This window comes from Corvus kubaryi, unplaced genomic scaffold, assembly GCF_017639235.1.
Source record: "Corvus kubaryi isolate FWS band 111438036 unplaced genomic scaffold, C.kubaryi_AGA036_p1.0 37300, whole genome shotgun sequence".
NCBI lineage: Eukaryota > Metazoa > Chordata > Aves > Passeriformes > Corvidae > Corvus > Corvus kubaryi.
In genome coordinates, this window is record NW_024581093.1 from 5,948,602 (window position 1) to 5,965,793 (window position 17,192).

General features: G+C 59.0%; 2 protein-coding genes across 5 annotated transcripts in view; one reads left to right on the plus strand and one right to left on the minus strand.

Moving 5' to 3' along the window:
- Window positions 1–9,756, plus strand: part of CARMIL2 (capping protein regulator and myosin 1 linker 2) — a 22,958-nt gene extending 13,202 nt beyond the window's left edge. Inside the window, exons 26-41 of one of the 4 annotated variants that reach the window (XM_042027287.1) lie at window positions 587–700; window positions 834–1,009; window positions 1,510–1,597; window positions 2,024–2,140; window positions 2,628–2,694; window positions 3,517–3,666; window positions 3,766–4,037; window positions 5,623–5,726; window positions 6,130–6,535; window positions 6,803–6,922; window positions 7,258–7,294; window positions 7,473–7,541; window positions 7,828–8,121; window positions 8,290–8,397; window positions 8,631–8,741; window positions 8,827–9,756. In XM_042027287.1, coding sequence (XP_041883221.1) covers window positions 587–700; window positions 834–1,009; window positions 1,510–1,597; window positions 2,024–2,140; window positions 2,628–2,694; window positions 3,517–3,666; window positions 3,766–4,037; window positions 5,623–5,726; window positions 6,130–6,535; window positions 6,803–6,922; window positions 7,258–7,294; window positions 7,473–7,541; window positions 7,828–8,121; window positions 8,290–8,397; window positions 8,631–8,741; window positions 8,827–9,002 — 2,409 coding nt within the window. In that variant the 3' untranslated portion in view covers window positions 9,003–9,756. Of the gene's footprint in view, window positions 1–586; window positions 701–833; window positions 1,010–1,509; window positions 1,598–2,023; window positions 2,141–2,627; window positions 2,695–3,516; window positions 4,038–5,622; window positions 5,727–6,129; window positions 6,536–6,802; window positions 6,923–7,257; window positions 7,295–7,472; window positions 7,542–7,827; window positions 8,122–8,289; window positions 8,398–8,630; window positions 8,742–8,826 lie in introns of all 4 variants that reach the window. The other 3 variants (XM_042027285.1, XM_042027288.1, XM_042027289.1) reach the window with 3 other exon arrangements.
- LOC121664436 lies at window positions 9,608–17,151 on the minus strand. The gene is made up of 15 exons (XM_042027743.1): window positions 17,093–17,151; window positions 16,410–16,539; window positions 16,056–16,180; window positions 15,415–15,505; window positions 14,811–14,890; window positions 14,569–14,613; window positions 14,002–14,036; window positions 13,578–13,741; window positions 13,267–13,372; window positions 13,065–13,145; window positions 12,536–12,667; window positions 11,896–11,994; window positions 10,934–11,655; window positions 10,331–10,404; window positions 9,608–10,160 (listed from the first exon to the last, which is right to left on the minus strand). The coding sequence occupies exons 1-15, from the start codon at window positions 17,149–17,151 to the stop codon at window positions 10,100–10,102; spliced, it is 2,004 nt and encodes a 667-aa protein (XP_041883677.1). The 3' UTR covers window positions 9,608–10,099.
- Between the last annotated feature and the right edge of the window lie 41 nt (window positions 17,152–17,192).

Below are 17,192 nucleotides of genomic sequence, written 5' to 3' on the forward strand. Positions count from 1 at the left end.
GAAACCTCCCTGAATCCCTGAGGGTCCCTCCCTGCAGCACCTTCATCCTGCCCCAGCAATGAGAATGCTCCATCAGCCCATGACAAAATCCACTGTGTTGGCTTGGCAGCTCCTGGCTCTGTCAGACCTGGTTTGATCTTCTTGGTCTTGGTTCTCTCTCCCCACTGCACTTTTTCCACCTCCTCCTCTACTTATCTTCAAACCATCTCCTTTCCCCTTTTCCCCAACTCTCTGGCACCCGCCTGGTTACTTAATCTGGCAGAGATAGGATTTAAGAAGACAGTACTAACGTTGGAAAGGTGGTGAAAGGGTTGGGTAAGGATCTCCCCGATGCAGGTAGCAACATAGTGGGGTGCAAGAGGGGAAGGAGAGTCAGTGGGTGGTGGGGAGAAATTGAGGGGACACAGGGATTCTGAGGGATGAGGATGCCCAAACCTGGCCCAGCAAAGCCAAAAGATGGCCAAACCTGGCCCAGCTGATGCAGGTGATGCTCTTCCATGGGGCAGCCATGGGCACAGGGTGTGCATGGAAGTATGGGAAGGGAAGATGAGGTGACATGGGATGATCCACACCGTCTCTCTTCCAGATCCTGCCGCTCTTGTATGAGGCAGGAAACACCCCGTACCAGAACGGCAAGCTGCAGCACAAGCTGGAGTGTCTCATGGAGGAAGCATCACAGACCTGCAGCCGGGAAATCCAGGTGGGCACCCATGGACAGCACGGGGTGTTCATCAGCTTTGCCCATAAGGATAAGGGGGATGGTGTCTACTGAAAATCATGTGAATCCTGATAGAAAAGACACTGAAACTTCCACTTTCCTCCCCAAACCTCAGGCAATCATGCAGGCGGTGCTGGACACAGCGCACGGCCTGTGCCCAGCTGTGGTGCAGAAGAGCGGGGTCAGGGACCAGCTGGTCAATGCCATGTCGGAGAGGATCTGCCTCCAGGACCACCTCAGCCTCAGCGCTGTCCTGGACCAGATGGTCACTGATGTCTTCAGCAAGCTGAAGTGGGTGATGTGCTGTTCTTCCTTCTCACTCAGCCACTGACACTGACCCATGAGGCCAGAGGAGCATTCTGGGGGCTCCCTACCAACTTCTCCTCTCCCCACGCTGTGGTGATAGTGGTGTGCTGGGCCCTGCTGCTGTGTTTTTCCAGCTGTGGCTTTGCTTCCTGCACGAGCTTGGATCCAGTTTGGATCTGTCCCTGGGGTGCTAGGGAGACCCATGGGGTGATGTTCCTGTGGGCACATCCCTTTGGCTGGCAGAGGGAGTGCTGACCATCAGCAAGGGGATGCATTTGGCGTTCTCCATCCCAGCCAGTGCCTATCCCATTCCTGCTCTGGCAGCACAGACCCAGCGAGCTGCAGCACATGGGCATGTCCCAGGTGCCTCTCTGGGTGCCACAGCCAAGCATCCACCTCCTCAGCAAGGCTCTCCCTTGGGAGGTGGCCCCATGGCTTGCAGGGCTGGTGGGTGCTGGCCCTGAGAGCCGTCTTTCTGCTCCCAGTGAAATCAAGCTGTCCGTCACGGCCGCTGTGGCTGATTGCATTGTGGATGCCGTGCTGGGAGACCTGACCATCGCCCAGTACAAACTGGTGAGTGCTGGGGGCTGCCAGCACCTGTGGGAGGGGGATGTGGGGCTGGGATGCAGAATGGGGAGTCTGGGTACCCCAGCATTTTCCAGGTACCTGGGTGCCAATGCTGTGACCATGGATTTGCAGTCTGGGAAGCAGGGCAATTCCCACGCAGGCTGGTTTTCCTCCCAGGCAATCCTCTTCCCGTGCGGTCACAGCAACATCTGAGCAAAGTCCCAGTGCTGCTGCCGTGTGGTGGGGGCTGCTGGGGTGACGCCAGGCACCGGCCACTCCTGCAACAGGGCAGCTGCGCTGGGCTGGACGCAGGCTAATCAGGCCTAAATCCGCTCACAAATCCCAGCCGTGGGTAGGGAGCAGAGCAGCACGGAGGGCAGCCAAGCACGCTTCAGCCCCTGGGATAATTTAAGTGCTTCCTAATGGTTTTAGGCAGAGAGCCTCTCCAAGCAGGGGCTCGACCTCCTGGTGCTGCTGCCGGAGTCAGCTGAGGACGATGCCACCGCGCTGGCGAGGGGCAGGAATCCTCCGGACCTTGCTGCAGAGGAGGTAGGGTCCGGACCCGCTGCGGCCGCGTGATGCCTGCGGTATAACTGCCCTTTATCCGCCTTACCGGATGATGCCGGGCTTAACGCCGCGGCCTCTCCAGTGCACGCACCCCCCAGCACCCCCCAGAGCAGTGCTAAGGCAATTAGCGCTGGGAAATGGGACCATTAGCCTGCCAGGCCACGCTGCTGGCACCGGGAGCGTGTCCTTGTGGCGGCCCAGCTGCTTGTACCTTGTCCTACTGTTGCTGCTTTGGGACCTGGGATCCAGTGCCATGCATTGTCCTGGATGGGGAACTATCCAATCCAGCACCATGGGTAGTTTTGGAGCTGGGACAAGATGAGGAGGTGCATCCCTGGGAGCCTAGGGGTGAAGGAGGGATTGCACCCATCACTGGGCAAAGCCTGGCTGGCTCCTGCTGCCGTGGGATACCTCTTGGCACAGCCAGCTTGTCCATGCTGGAGCTGCCACTGTGCCTCTCTCCCTGCAGTACAAAATGGCCCTGCGGAGGAGAAACAAGCATTTCAGGAGCATTCGGCCCACAGCAACTGTGAGAAGTAAGGTCACCGTGGAACTGTCCCTCTGCTGCGGCTCACTGTGGGCTGCGCTGCCTCCACGGGGCATGGCAGGGGTGGGGGGCTCGCAGCAGCCAGCTGGGGACCTCGCGGTCAGAGCCCCCCATGTTGATGCCACGGGCTGAGGGCAGCAGGATCTGGACTCTTCAGAGAGCCTCTCCCAGTGCTGTGATTGGGGTCTGTGGGGGATGCTCACCTTGACCTTGCTCTTGTGCTGGTTTTGGGTCTCAGCTGGCTCAGTGCCCTCGGGCAGAAGGGTAAATGCCCTGAACTCCCTCCCCACACAGCCAGGCAGGGGTGGGAGGTTTGTCTGTGACTGTGGGTGCCGTGACATCTCCCACAGCCATCCCAGGGTTCACCCTGGGCATAGACATCACCCACTCACCCACCAGCCTCGGGGAGAAGATGTTGCCCGTGGGTTTCCCTTGCTGCTGGTGCTGCCCCCAGAGCCCTGCATGCCTGGGAGGGGGGTGAATCTCAGTGGGGGGCACAGACAATGAGCTGCTGATGGGTGGCTGTGCTTTGGCTAAAGCAGAGCTCGTGCAGACCAGCACCCAGCACCCCTGTGTCCCCAGGGGACCCCGATGTCCCTGAGCCCCGCAGCACCCTGCCGCCCATCCAGAGGGTACATGGCGGGGTGAGGAGCTGCCTGCAGAGCAAAATGAGTGTGTTTGTGAGTGCTGCTGGCCGGGCCAGCGCTGGCAGGGCTCCTGCCGTACCACTGCTGCCTGCTGCAGGTCTCGGGGCTGGCTGCGGGGCTCGGTTCGGCCCCCGCCTGAGCATCCCCCCGCAATCCCCCCACAGCATCCCCTGCACGCAACCCTCCGGCGGCGGTGGCAGGATCCATCCCGGGCTGCGCCGCAAAGCCGCCACGCACGCTCCTGGCGGGCACGGCCGCGCTCTCCTCCCCGCGGCGGAGCCAGCGCCCCGCTGACCCTCCACGCGTGGGCGAAGGTGACGGCGTCGGTGATGATGATGGTGATGATGATGATGATGATGATGGGGAGGCCTGGCGAGGCCGGGTGTCAACAGGGACACTCTCGCCTCTCGTAGGTGTCTCGGAGCTGGAGCCGGCAGCGGGTCGAGACGCCAGCGGGCTCCGAGCTCACCGGGCGCCGCCGTCACTCAGCCCCGCCGCGCCGCCGGCACGCCCTGCCTCCACAAAGGATGCTGAGCCTGCGAGCGGCTCGCTCCCCGCCACGCAGCCTGCCACCGCCACCGGATTCCTTATGGACCTGCCGACCGCCGGCGAGAAGCTGGAGCATTGCACCAAAGCCAGGCCCCGGCCCAACCGCCGGCACAAGCAGCCGCCCAGCAAGCCGAATGTAAGGGGGGCACGGCTGCCGGGGAAGGTGGGGTGTATTCGGTGTGGTTTTCCCTTTTTTTTTTTCCCACTTGGGTGAATTATTGCGGTCAGTATTTGTTGCGAGGCAGGAAAATGAGATGCGCAAAGACGCGGCGGGTTTATTATTCTGCATTTCAGCTACTGCCGGAGCCTCCTCCTCGGAGGGGGGCAGCCTGAAAGGATGGGCAAGGGGGCTGGGGGGAGGGGGGCAAGGGGAATCATCCATCCTCTTTTCTGCTCCCCACTGGGAGATGCTGAGCGGTGGGAGCCAGGGGAGGAATGAAAAAACCTGCAGAGTTTGGGTGCAGAGGACCAGCGATGTGTTCGGCAATGGCTCCAGCTGCCTCCCTCCTCCTGAGCTCCATTTGCTCCCCTGTATCCAAAATCCATCACCCCTGAAGCACTGGCGGCCACCACAGCTCCCGGTGATGCTGGTGGGGCTCTGCCAGCCGTGATGAGGTGGGTCGTGCTCCCCCCATCCAACAGGCGACTGGATGGGGATCCTGCCTTTGCAACCCCCTTCCCAAAGGAAAAGTAACTTTTGGGTGCAGTCAGTGGCGAGTCCAGCTCCGTCACTGTCCCTGGGGCTGGATCCTGCTGGCATCACCTCATCCCCATGCCACCGTGATGCAGCTGGATCCTCTCACTTGCTGGAAAGCCCTGTCTTGAGTGGCTGTGGTGATGCTTGCTTGGATCATGGTGGGATCAGGGCTGGCATGGGGCCGGAGGGGAGGCAGGAGCTGTGTCCCATGGGCAGGGTGGGTGCTGGAGGTTGGCAGGGCCAGGGGACCATCACCCTGCAGTGGGACAGGCACTCCTGGCACCCGGGGTGGGCCAAGGCTTGAGCAAGGACAGGCTTTGATGGATATGATGTGACAGGGAGAGCAGATCTCAGCTGGCTGGAACGGCTCCTGAGCAGCATCAATCCAGCCGTAATGAAAAGTCATTATGGATTGAAATGCCACCGATGGGGAAGCGCCTCCCTCTCATCGATAGGAAGCCACTGATGCGGTGCCACATGCCAGGGAGAGGAAGGTGCCATGGAGGAAGGCTTGGCTGTGGCATGGGCCACTTTGTTATGGGGATAGAGCAGGTGGCTCTCATTCAGGCCGTGCTGGCACTCCAAGGTTGGACTTGAAGCATCTGAAGGATGTGGGTCCACACCTGCAGATCCACACCTGCAGATGTGGGTCCCTGCAGGTCACCTGCTCCATCACCACCAGCAGCACAGGGGTCTGTTTCTTGGAGCTCAGGTGGAGGAAGCATCCCTGCCAAAGGCTTCTCCCACAGTTCGAGTGCCATACCTCAGCCACTGTGCTGGGCAAGGGGTTGGAAGGAGCCTGGGGCTGCCTGGAGCTCCCAGTGCTCAAGGGAGGGAGCAGGATCAGAGCTGGGATGCAGCTGATAGCACCATGGTTTGGCTTTAATGCTGGGAATGAGATGGAAGGTGCCAGCACCCATCCTGCAGGGGCACCCACTTGTTCATGCCCAGGGGTGGGTGACACATCTTCGTGCCTGGGGGCACCTTTGCCCCGTGCTGGGCTGACAGCAACTGCCACTCACAGGTGCAGCCCGTGGCCTGCGAGAACAGCGAGGACAGGAGCATCACCCGCGTGGACGAGGGGCTGGAGGACTTCTTTGCCAAGAGGCTCATCACAGAAACACTGCCGTAAGCCTGGGGGAGCTCAGGGCCCCTCACCTGCCCAGCACACACCCGTCCCCAGGGTTTCAGCAGCCTCCCTGCAAACGCTGCTGGTCCCAGTGTGAAAGGGATGCTGGGGAAAGCAGCACACCCAGGGATATCACCAAGGGCAAAGCTGGGGGAAGAGGAATGGGATGGCAGCCATGGTGTGCAGGATGTGGCCATGTAGTCTGTTCTGCAGCAGGGAGGCAATGATGCAGCACCCATGGGAGCCATGCTGGGAATGGGTGCCCTGGCCAGGACACTGCCATCTCAGGTGGTGTGTCCAGGGTCTGGATTCATCCCTTTCAGGTGGGCAGGGAGAAAAAACTGATCCCTTACCTCTTGGCAACCTGGAGCTCACCTTTTCCAATGCTTCATCTCTCCCCAGCCCCACGACTCCAGAGATCTGCCCGGGATCAGCCCCTATGGCTCCCTCTGGCTCCCGCACCCTCAAGAAGAAAATCGGGAATTTTTTTGCCTTCAAGAAACCCAAATCCAGCCGGGGCTCGAGGTGTGAGAAGGAGCCTGAGGGTGGTCCCACCGCTCCCAGGAGCAGGCGCTCGATGCTCAGTGACATTTTACGAGCCCCCAGCAAGGCGGGCGAGTCAGGGAAGCCCCTGAGTAAATCGGAGGAGGGGGGGCTCTCTGCTGAGCCCCACACAGAGCCTGAGCACTGCCAGACCCCTGACTCTGCCCGAAGGATCCGCCCCAAGTACTCTCGGGAGGGCAAATCCCAGTCGCTCATCTTGCTGTCTGGGGAGGACGAGGATGCGCTGGGGGTCAGGCACGACAAGGTAAGCACTGCCACAGTCACCAAGCCACCTCTGCTGTTCAGCTCGCCTGGTGGGTGCTGTTCCTACCCTGGATGCTGGTGGGGTTACCAGGGGGTGCAGGGACACTGGAGTGATGTCTGGGGATATCCCCACTGGGTCGTGTCCATGTCACCATCTCCTGGCAGCATGCCTGGGGTTGGGAATGTGGGTGCCCTGCAGGCAGGAGTGTGGGTGCCATAGGTGCTGTGGTGGGTCCATGTTCCTGGCAGGGCTGTGTCTCTCCTGCAGAAGAGGCACCTGGAGAAGAGCGAGGGGGAGTTGTCCAGCTCCTTCGAGCAGCGCGTGCAGGTCATGCTCCATCGCATCGGCGTCACCAAGGGCCCGGCCGCTGAGAGCAAGAAGCAGCAGGTGGGGACTGGCTCCATTTTTGGGATGGACCCTGCACCTCCAGGGTGGTAGGAGATGGTGGTCCAAAGAGCGGGGGACATCTCCCTGCTGTGACTGGCAGCACCCGGCTCTGTGCTGCCACTGCCCATGGCCTCTGCCCTGTCACCTAACCCTCTGCAAGGGGTGGATTCCTGTGCACTGCATGGTGTCTGTCAGTCTGTCCCTCCTTTCCCCGCATGCACCCATCCCCTGCAGCCACCTCAGAGCCTGGCAGAAGCACTCTGCCCTCTGCACCCATCATCTCTGTGGGCACTGCCTCTCTGACACCCCCTCACCAGTTTTTTTTCCCCTTGCAGAGCAAAGACAGCGAGATCAAGAAAGCCGGCTCAGATGGTGAGGGGCTGCGCCCTCCCCACCGTGACCCCTGCCCAGCTGGGCACCCATGGGTGGCCGTGGGCAGGCCCCCATGGACTCCCAGCTGTGGGTCCCACTACATCTTCCCCCTGCTGGGTGCTGGTGGCACTGGGCAGACCCCAGCTCACTGATGCTGACCAGTGGCTTGTGCTTGCAGGGGACATCGTGGACAGCTCTGCAGACTCGCCCCCCTCCCTGAAGGCCCGCACACACTCTGTGTCCACAGGTAGGTCAGCAGTGCATGCTGGGGGTCACAGCAGCCCCTGGGACAGAGGGCTTTATCCCCTCTCCTAGCACCAAGCATGGGGAATGGAGCTAACAGGGACTGGTGGGCACAGGCACATGGGCAGAATTCCACCCTCAAGAGGGTGCCCATCCCTGGTGATGGCGGATGGACACCCAGCCCATTGCCCAGTCCCTGGACTGGCTGCAGGCTGGTTCCCAGCACCAAGAACCATTCCCTGGGGCTGTCACTTCTGGACACCCACAGCTCCATCCTGCCTGCCCCACAGACGCACCCTTCCGCAGCCTGGCCGCCACGATGGAGCCCAGCACTGAGTCCCGGCCAGCCTGGAAAGCCCTGGGAAGGCAGCTGCCCACTGAGCCACCGGCCACCAGCTCCGACCAGCCCCGGCGCTCCTTCACCCTAGCAGAGCCCAGCGGGCTGCCGGAGCCCGGGGGCCGGGAGGGCTGGAGCAGCAGCCTGCCACGGCTGGGCAGGAACGTGCCGGCGGCGCTGCCGCGGAGGGTCAGCCATGGTGGGGAGGTGGGTGCTGGCACCCTGCCCACACCACCCAATACTGAAGGTAGGGATGCTGCCCATGGGTGCCTCATTCCACTGCTGGCCTGTTCTTGGAGCCCTTGGGAATGGAGGGCAGCAAGGAGCCAAGCATACGGCGCCGGGTGCTGATGGGGCCTGCCAAGGGGGGTGCTGTGGGCTCCCCTCCAAAGGCACCTCCCCATTGCTTTTCCAGACAACCGGCTGATGGCACGGCTGGCAGCGCCACGGGGGACCGGCCGCCGAGCGTTGTCCGTCCATGAGGAGCAGCTCAGGGAGCCCGAGTGCCCGGCAGAGCTGGGAAGTAAGTTGGGTCTGAAGTGGGACCCCACCCCCTCCTTGCACCCAACACCAGCAGAGGTGGGTGGTGGCGTTCCATGCGCGTGGTGATGGTCCCTGTCCCAGCTGGTGGGTGATAGACAATGGCACTGCTGCACTGAGAAGTTCCCAAAGGGAATTTGGCATTGGGATCAGTTCCAGCAGGAGCCAGGCCACTATGCCCCACCCTAACATGGAGCTGGGCTGTGTTTCCCCCAGTGGGCACTGTTCCCCTGCGCCTGCGGCGTTCGCCTGTGCTCAGGCACAGGACCAAGCACGAGTCCCTCTCAGAGATGGAGGGTGAGCCCGGACCAACCTTGGATGCTAAAGGTGAGATGGTCCCCTCCCTGCTAAAGCAGGTATTGGGGTACCAAGGGTCCCCCCATGTTTACACCAGCACCTGTGACCTCTGTAGGTGCCACGCCGCAGGACTGGCCCCGTGCCGGGCTGGAGGAGCCGCAGGCTGGCACAGGCACTGAGGGTGAGCAGCCACAAGCCCTGGCACAAACTGTTGCGAATGCACAAGACTCAGCTGCCGTAGACCAAAGACGCCCAGTGCCGGGCCGGGAGGAGCCAGCCCTGGGACAGTGAAGCCCCTGCATGTCACCACGCTGTTCCCAATAAAACCCTGCAAGCAAGTGCGCCGTGCCGGGGTGCTTGGCAGCTGGGGTGCGGAGAGGGTACACGGGGCACCGGGCTGGCGTGGATGTGCCAATGATGGCATCGCCCAATTCTCGCCATGGGGACAGCCGGGCCACCAGCATCGCCCAGGATGCCCAGGGACTGCCAGAGCCTGCAGGATGCATCCAGTGGTGTTGTGGTCCCCAATGCCCTCTGTCGCTGTGGGCTGCAGCGGGGGAGCCGGTGATTTTAGGCAGCCAGCTATTTTTAGGAAGCGTTCCCAAGGCACTTTCACCACTCCAGCTCCTGACCCCATGGGGTATCGCTCTCTCCAGCCCCCGCCAGATGCAGGCTTCCATCAGCGGGACCACGACCCACCGCCTTCCAGCACGCAGCTCCATCCCCGCAGCTCCCTGACAGCACCAGCGTGATCCTGACACCCCAGTGGCTTTCTCCTGTGCTGCCCTCTGCTCCGGACCAAACGCATTCCTTACACGGATGTTTACGACAAACCAAGATGCTTGTTTTGTTTTGGTTTTTTTTTTTCTTTTTTTTTTTTTTTAATACAAGAGCTGTGTATTTAAAAAATATACAACTTTTATTTTTAATTTCTACAGCATAACCCTGCAGGATTATTTTTTGTAACCAACAGTGCAGGACCCTACCTAAACTATTCAATAAACCATCCAAGCTCCTGGGGTACCTTTGGAGCAGGATCAGATCATGGGGCCTCTGCCATCGCTACTATGGTGGCACTGGATCACCTCTTGTCCCCACCTGCTGGGCCAAGGCATTTGGAAAGGATGAAGAGGTGGGAGAGGGATGCTGGCTCACATACAGGCATTCCTGAATGAATGCTTTTCTCCCCTCTTGGCACTGAGGGTATTGGCTTTCAACAGGTTATGTGCCACCACCCCTGGAACCAGGGTTTCTGCAGCCAGGCCAGCCCACTCAGCAGTCCCCTGGGGCACAGAGGTTCTGGTATCTCCACATCCCTCCCCCAACCACTCTTCCCAGTGTTTTGACAGACCCATTGAAGAAACAAAGGAATGAAAGATGAGCTGGGCTCAGGAATCCTCCTCCTCAGTCAGTATCCAGCATGCCCACTTCAGCATTGCCTCTGAGATCCTGAGAAACCAGACAGGAGGAGCCAGGGTGAGAAGAGACCCAGCTGTGGACACACCACTGGGGCAGCTGGTGACAAGGGGTAAGGCAGAGGTTGGGGACTCACTGTAGGGATGTGAGTTCCACTGCAGGGACAGGGGACAGCCAGAGTGCATGGCTGATATGGCACTGACCTGATAGATTGTATCTGCTGGCAGAGCTCAGGGCTCGGTGCCTCATATTGGTACTGAGGTGGTCTCTCCACGTACTGCAAAAGCAAAGGGGTGAGATGGGTCTGCCCCAGCCACAGCACCCAGAGTGCTGCCCCACACAGCCTGAGAGCCCAACAACCCCAAGAAAATCCCTAGGATTGAGGTGTCTCTCCCCCTGTTCTTTTGATCTTCCTTTACCCAGATAGCTTGGAAGATGCTCCCGCAATTGTTTGTTCCCACCCAGCTCAGGCTAAACCACATCTTCACCATCCCTGGAGGGATTTAATGGCGCGTGGATGTGGCAGTTCGGGCTACGGTTCAGTGGTGGGCTTGGCAGTGCTGGGGAATGGTTGGACTTCCATCTCATGAGGTCTTTTCCAGCCTAAGTGATTACATGATTGCCTCATGACTCCCTCAGTGTTCCCAGATCCTCCACCATCTACACTGACACCTGCATTCAACTTCCCATCCCCACCAGCTTGGTGAGGAAAGATCCTGAGGATGGACACCAGCAGTGTGGGCACAGAGAGCCTCCCCAGGCACCCCCCAGCCCTCAGGGGACCTCACCAGCTGCTTCACATTTACCGGCTCTGGAGCTCTGTGCTGCTCCAGCCTGGAGCTGGGCCCAGCTCTCGCAGGGGATGCTTGCTCTTCCTCCTCCTCCTCCGCTTCCTCCTCCTCCTCAAGCTCCTTTCTACGTCTCTGCGGCCCGGTCTCCTTTCTGCTCTTCTTTGCACCCTGCGGGCTCGTGAGCTCCGATCTGCTGCCTGTGCCTCTCCCCCTGCCCTTAGAGGTGCTTGGGCGATGCTGCTGCCCACTGGAGGCCTGCTCATCTTCCTCCATCAGCTTCCTCTTGGCACCCACAGACTCTCCTCCTTTTGTCCTGGCGTGAGCCAGTCCAGGCTTCAACGCATGTGGAGAGGAAGCTGTGCCACTGGAGCAGGCCTGCTCCCTGCGAGGCATCCTGTCAGGTGGGGACTGCAGGCTGCTGCTGGGCAAGACTGGGAAAACTGGAGAAAGAGTGGGCAGGGTGGCCTGAGAGCCCCTTGATCCTTGCACGCCTTGGTCAGTGCACAGGGTATCCCAAGCTGCCTCTGCAGCTGGTGCCGCCTCACTGGTGCTGATCTCCACCAGACTGGGATTGCTGTAGGGGCAGAGCAGGGAGGGAGAGGAGGTCTGCACTGGCTCTCCCTGAGGCAAGTGCTCAGGAGAGCCCTGGCTACACACTTCCAACAGGTCAGTGGTGTTGCTGTCAGCAGCCACATCTTTCTGGGTCTTCATGGGAGGGTCAGATTGAAAGGTCTTGTCTAATAAGAGGAAAAGCACTGTTAGTTTGAGCAGGCAGCTGGTGGTGGGACCTGCCCTGGCACACAGGAAGAGTGTCAGGGATGTAATGATGCAGGTACAGGGCAATGGGAACACCACAGCACTGCTTTATGGCCAGGGAAAATCAAGCCAGCATCCAGGATGAGCTACACCCAATGAGAAGAGAGGAGCTGTCTCCTGCCAGGAAGACAGGCTGGATGCCCTGAGACATGGGGACTCACCATCTGAAGAGCTTGGGGTCAAAGACAATGAGGGCATCCTGTTCCAGGGGTTGTCCAGGGATCCCTCCAAGCTATCCGACAAGGTTGGTGATGCTGCACCTGCAGTGAAGAAGCCCGAGGGTTGATTTTGGCAAAGAAAGTAGCTGCCCATTCTCTGTGGCTCCTCTGTACACAAGGTCTCAGAGGAAGACAGCTCCTGAGGGGAGCTCTGCAGCCCTTTCCAGCCCAAAATGTGGTGTGTTCCAGTCAGACCCTTTCCAAGATCTCATTCAGCAGGCCATGGACAGGCAGACACTGCCCAGAGACGGCATACCAGGCAGGTATGAAGGCGGCCTTCTCCTGCACCCTGCACTATCCAGGACAGCTCCTCCCTTCAGCTCCTCCTCTACACGGAGCTTCTGCAGGTACTTCTGCAGCAAAGCTTGGTGACACCAAGCCCTGTAAGGAGACACAAACCCATCCTGGTGCTGAGCCAGAGCCAGTGAGGAGCCCACGCTAGGGCAGGAGACTGATGCTCAGTGATGGCATCAAAATGACTTCTTCTGCTCCCAGCACAACGAACCAGAGCCTAAGGAAGCTGCAGGAATGGGATCATTCCCTGCCTGCTCTAGGTCTCCCAAAGACCTGGCCATGCCAGTACCTCCTCCACTCAATCCAAGGAGATGGGCTGAGCCAACTGTAGAGGAAACTAAAGGCTGGATGGGATCTGGAGCATTCATAGGAGGCCATGAGGACGATCCAAGGGCTGGAGTACCTCTGCTATGGAGACAGGCTGAGAGAGTTGGGGTTATTAATCTTGGAGAATAGAAAGCTCCAGAGAGACCTTAGAGAACCTTCCATCTAAAGAGGCTCCAAGAGGGCTGGAGAAGGACTTTGGAAATGGGCATGGAGTGCCGGGACAAAGGGGAATGGCTCCACACTGCCAGAGGGCAGGGTTAGATTAGATATTTGGAGGAAATTCTTCCCTCTGAGGGTGGGGAGGCCTCAGGTTGACCAGTGAAGCTGTGGCTGCCCCAGCCCTGGAAATGTTCCAGGCTAAGTTGGACAGGGCTTGGAGCAACCTGATCTAGTGGAAGGTGTCCCTGCTCATGGCAGGGATTAGAGCTAGATAGTCTTTAAGGTCCCTGCCAACACAAATTATTCTAGGATCTGGAGGTCCCACTACTCACAGCTGGTTTGGGATACAACACTTGGGTCTCCTGGCACTGTCCTGTCATCCCTGTTCTTTCCAGGAGCTGTTTGGCTTGCATCTGCAATGAAAAGGGCACTGTTGGTCATAGCCCCAGCATGAGGCACACCCAGAGCAAAGGAAATATTCTCCCCACCCTAGGGAGCCCCTCATTTCACATGCCTGTGTGCTGCACTGCCCACCTGTGTACCCTGCAGATGCTGCCTCAGAAGAATCACAAACAACTGCCTCCTCCTCAGGAGGGATCACCAGGGCTCTGACTGGGACCATGAAAACATCCTCACCGCGCTGAAATGAGACACGGGACAGGGCTTTGCTGCGCAGTCCCTCTCCAGATGCAGGAGCCCACCTGTACCTGCCAGCCCAGCACCATCTCCCTCCCCAGCAAACCTCCAGCTCTGCCCACCGTCCTTCCCCTTTCTTCTCCCATCCCCCCAGAGCACCCCAAGCTGTCACAGCCCCAGCTCAGCTGGTCCCAGCAGACAAAACTGACCTCCTTCTTGCGCTCTGCCTCCCACTGGGTGATGGGAACCTCATCCTCCACTGTCACTGGCTTCTCCTTGGATTTCCATAAATCCAAGCATTCCTCGGCATTTTCCTTTAAAATCTCCAGCTGGTTCTGTCCTATGGCATCAATCAGCTGAGAGACGGAGGGCTCTGGAGCAAGAACACACAGACATCAGTGGAGGAGACAGGTGAACTCAGGCAAGCCTCACTTGCAAACACTTTTACTCTGCTGCATGACTTGGTGACTGTCATGACACTGAAACCTGTGGGAATACCCGAAGTTCTGCATTTCCTTTGCTTCTAGAAACTATCTTTCCTTTCTCCACACCCTAACACGGACCAAGCTGAGGAAACCCAGGCCCCCCCCCCCACGCTGCCAGACCATGGCATGCCCCCCCACAACCCTTTACCTGAGCTGGGAGCATTCCTCACAGCGAGATTCCTCCTGTAATGACCAAAGAGAAGACAAAGCCAGGTTAGGGCTGGGGCATACGCAGCTCTTGGTTGCAGATCAAGCACCCTGGCTTGGAAGAAGCAGCTTGTGAAAGGAGTGGACCCCCCACTGGGTGCTGATCTGGCCACTGGCCTATGCTCAGTATCCCACGAATAGCCATCAGGGAGCCTCACTCCTGGAGATGGACTGATGAAAGGCCCTGAGGATCTCCAAACCTGGATCTCCAAGGGTGAAGAATGAGCTGTGCAGGTCTCACCCATGCAGCCGTGCTGCCCACCGCTGGCAGCAACAAGCTCCTCACAGGTGTTTCCTCCTAGCTCAGAGGAAGAGACTGCGGATGTGTCACCACAATCTCATTTTTCATGGTCTACTCAACTGTGTCATGTTCTGGGGCAGGGAGTCACACAGGTTAACCAGGAGCTGCTATAACCTGTGCCAACCCTTGCCAGCCTGCTCTAATTCCAGTCTGAGGTTGCACACTCTCATCAGGATATCTGGATACATCCCTCAGCCCCACACTTACAGCCAGAGCTCCTTTATCTTCTTCACCACAGCGGGGTCCTGGTTCCTGCAGCAAGAGAGAAGCCAGTTACTGATTCCCTCCAAATCCCCATCTTCCTTCTCCCTTGCCATGGAGACAATCCCTCTTTCAAAAGGTCCCCGCCACAAGCAGGTCACATCAGGACTCCCAGGGTCAGCGCTGCTGTGGGAAGATGAGGAAGCGCCCTGAGCAGAGCCCCCACCCACCCATCCCAGGGGCCATACCCGTCAGATGATTCCATCCTCTGCCTCTGCATGGGCAGCACGATGAACTGCTGGGCCGTGAGGTAAAACTCGCAGTCTTCCTGTGGGGAGGACAGAGCCCGTAAGGCACCTCTGAGTCCCACCTCTGCCCCACCTTCCCTGGGGCCAGCCAGCACTCCCACACTCACCCCAGCTCTGCCACCAACCCTCCAGTCTAAGAGAAGGTCCCCTCAAAAAGGAAAACCCCCCTTCAACGGGGAGTTTGTATCTTCCTGTGTCAGCTGATGGCTCTGCCAGGGTGGGGCAGCCCAAGGGAGTCTGTGGGGACACCTCTTGACCCCTGCAAGGGGACAGTGGGCAGCTCTGCCACCAGCCCAAGCAAGCCTTCTGCAGCTGCCCAACACGCAGTGGTGACAGCCAGGTGACCCTGGAGATGCACCCCATCCCCAGCAAGGGCTCACCCCTGCCCAGGTCAGCTGCCACAGACCCCACAGGAGCTGCAGATGAAGATGAAAGGCCACCCATTACCTGCCTTCAGCTCCTGGCAGCAGCTGGAAGCAGGCAAGAGTGCAGGAAGCACAGCAAGGTGAAGAAACAGGCTGCTTCCACTCCTCAGAGCACTTACCAGCCTGGCCTCGTCCTGAAAACACACCGTGTACTTCTGCAGGACGATAATTCTGCAATTAAGGCTGGAAAGCCTGAGCTGCAGGTGGGCGCTGGAAAAGGAGCAGAGCAGGAATGCCTTGAAGAGCGGAGCCGGACCCCTCCCAACACACAGTGGGGCTCCCACAACAGCTCTGCCAACCACACCGGGCCATTCTGGAACATGTCTCAGCCTGAGCAGCGGGGGCCAAGGGCTCCTTATTCCTCAGTAATTCCTGCTTAAGAGCAGCTTCTTCCTGCTGCTGCTACCAGCACCCCACCAGTTTAAGGGTGTCCAAATGGGGAAATGGAGGAGAGCACTGAAGGAGCAGCCCAGGCTCCCATGGTTAATGCTCTGGCTCCTTTCACAAAACCCAAGGGCTCTACAGTCCTTTTTAATGGCATCACAGCTTCTGCCATGGATCCCTGCCCATCCCAACCAGTGGACACCAGAACAAGGATATTCCAGCTTTCCTCTCTTAGCAGCTCTTTCCCACCAACTTCCCACCCTGAGGTTGCTTTAGCTTAACACAACCTGAAACAAGACCAGGCAGGAGCCCCAGCTCCTCACAGCAGCTGTGGAGAACTGCTGTCCCAGCCATGCCAAGCCACGGTGGAACCCACTTTTCCTCTGCCTGCAGAGCTTCAGGTGTAATGACCACACGGATGTAGCAGGATCCATCAGAGACCTGCACGACAGCATCTTGGAGGACCCCAGGCTGGTCAGGAGCAGTTGTGTCACTCAAGACCTGTCAAGAGATTGGAGAGGGGAAAAAAAGAACTCTTATTTGTAGACCTGGAACAAGCCTCACCAAAAAAGTGGTCAAGACACCAAGCTCTTCCTTCTCAAAAAAAAATTAGAAGCAGAGACATTGAGGAGGAAGAGTTGCACATCCACAGCCACCGAACTGTGGATTCCCAGAATTTAGATTTCAAAGGCTGCCAGAGCACTTTGGGACAGTCCCTCTGGGTACCTACCCGCACCACCTGCCCAGCCAGGAAATTCTCACGCTCATCCAGTTGCTCGTAATTCACCAAGAGGTCAGCAATCCACGGCTCCAGGACGTAGAGTTTGGGAGAAGCCACATTCTTGTCCACACACACAAGACTACATGAGAAGAGACAAGACACCAAGCCATAAGCAGTGCTCCACTATCCTGGGGAGGGTTTTGCACCCCAAGCACAGCCACAAACCCAGGAGATTGCTCAAATCCACCCAAAGCACCCACTTCTCTGCAAGGACCCATCCTAAGGGCATTGTGTTGAGGAAGCCACGCTGCTGGGGGCACACAGGTCCTGCTGCATCCTGCTCGGACAGTGGAGGGGGACACTCGCAGCTCTGGAGTGTGTTCGGCCTTCTGCAAGTCTCCCACACAGGACAGGACATTTATTTCTACCTCTTTCCATATGGTTTATTATCACCCAATAACTATTTTCCTGGGACCAAATCTTAACTATAAGTCTCTAAACTGTGAAAGGAGGAAGAACTGGGGACAGGCAGGGGCTGGAACAGGTTGGGGATGGGGACATACGGGGGATGGGGACAGGCAGGGGATGGGGACAGGCAGAGGCGGGGCCAGGCGGGGGATGAGGACAGGCGGGCCTGGGCCAGGCGGGGGCTGAGAGCAGGCAGGGCTGACCCCCCTCCCGGCCCCCCTCACCGCTCCCCCGCCGCCAGCCCCGGGCTCGCCCCGCCCGGCGGAGCGGCCGCCGCCGCCATGGCCGCGGGGCCCGGAACAGGAAGCGGGGCCCGGCAGCGCC

Coding starts and splice junctions, on each gene's coding strand:
- LOC121664436 (XM_042027743.1), bottom strand. CDS start 17,151: ATGGCGGCGGCGGCCGCTCCGCCGGGCGGGGCGAGCCCGGGGCTGGCG. Junction 13,146..13,266: donor AGCATCTGCAGGGTACACAG/GTGGGCAGTGCA, acceptor TTTTCATTGCAG/ATGCAAGCCAAACAGCTCCT. Junction 11,995..12,535: donor CCTTGGATTGAGTGGAGGAG/GTACTGGCATGG, acceptor TCTTCACTGCAG/GTGCAGCATCACCAACCTTG.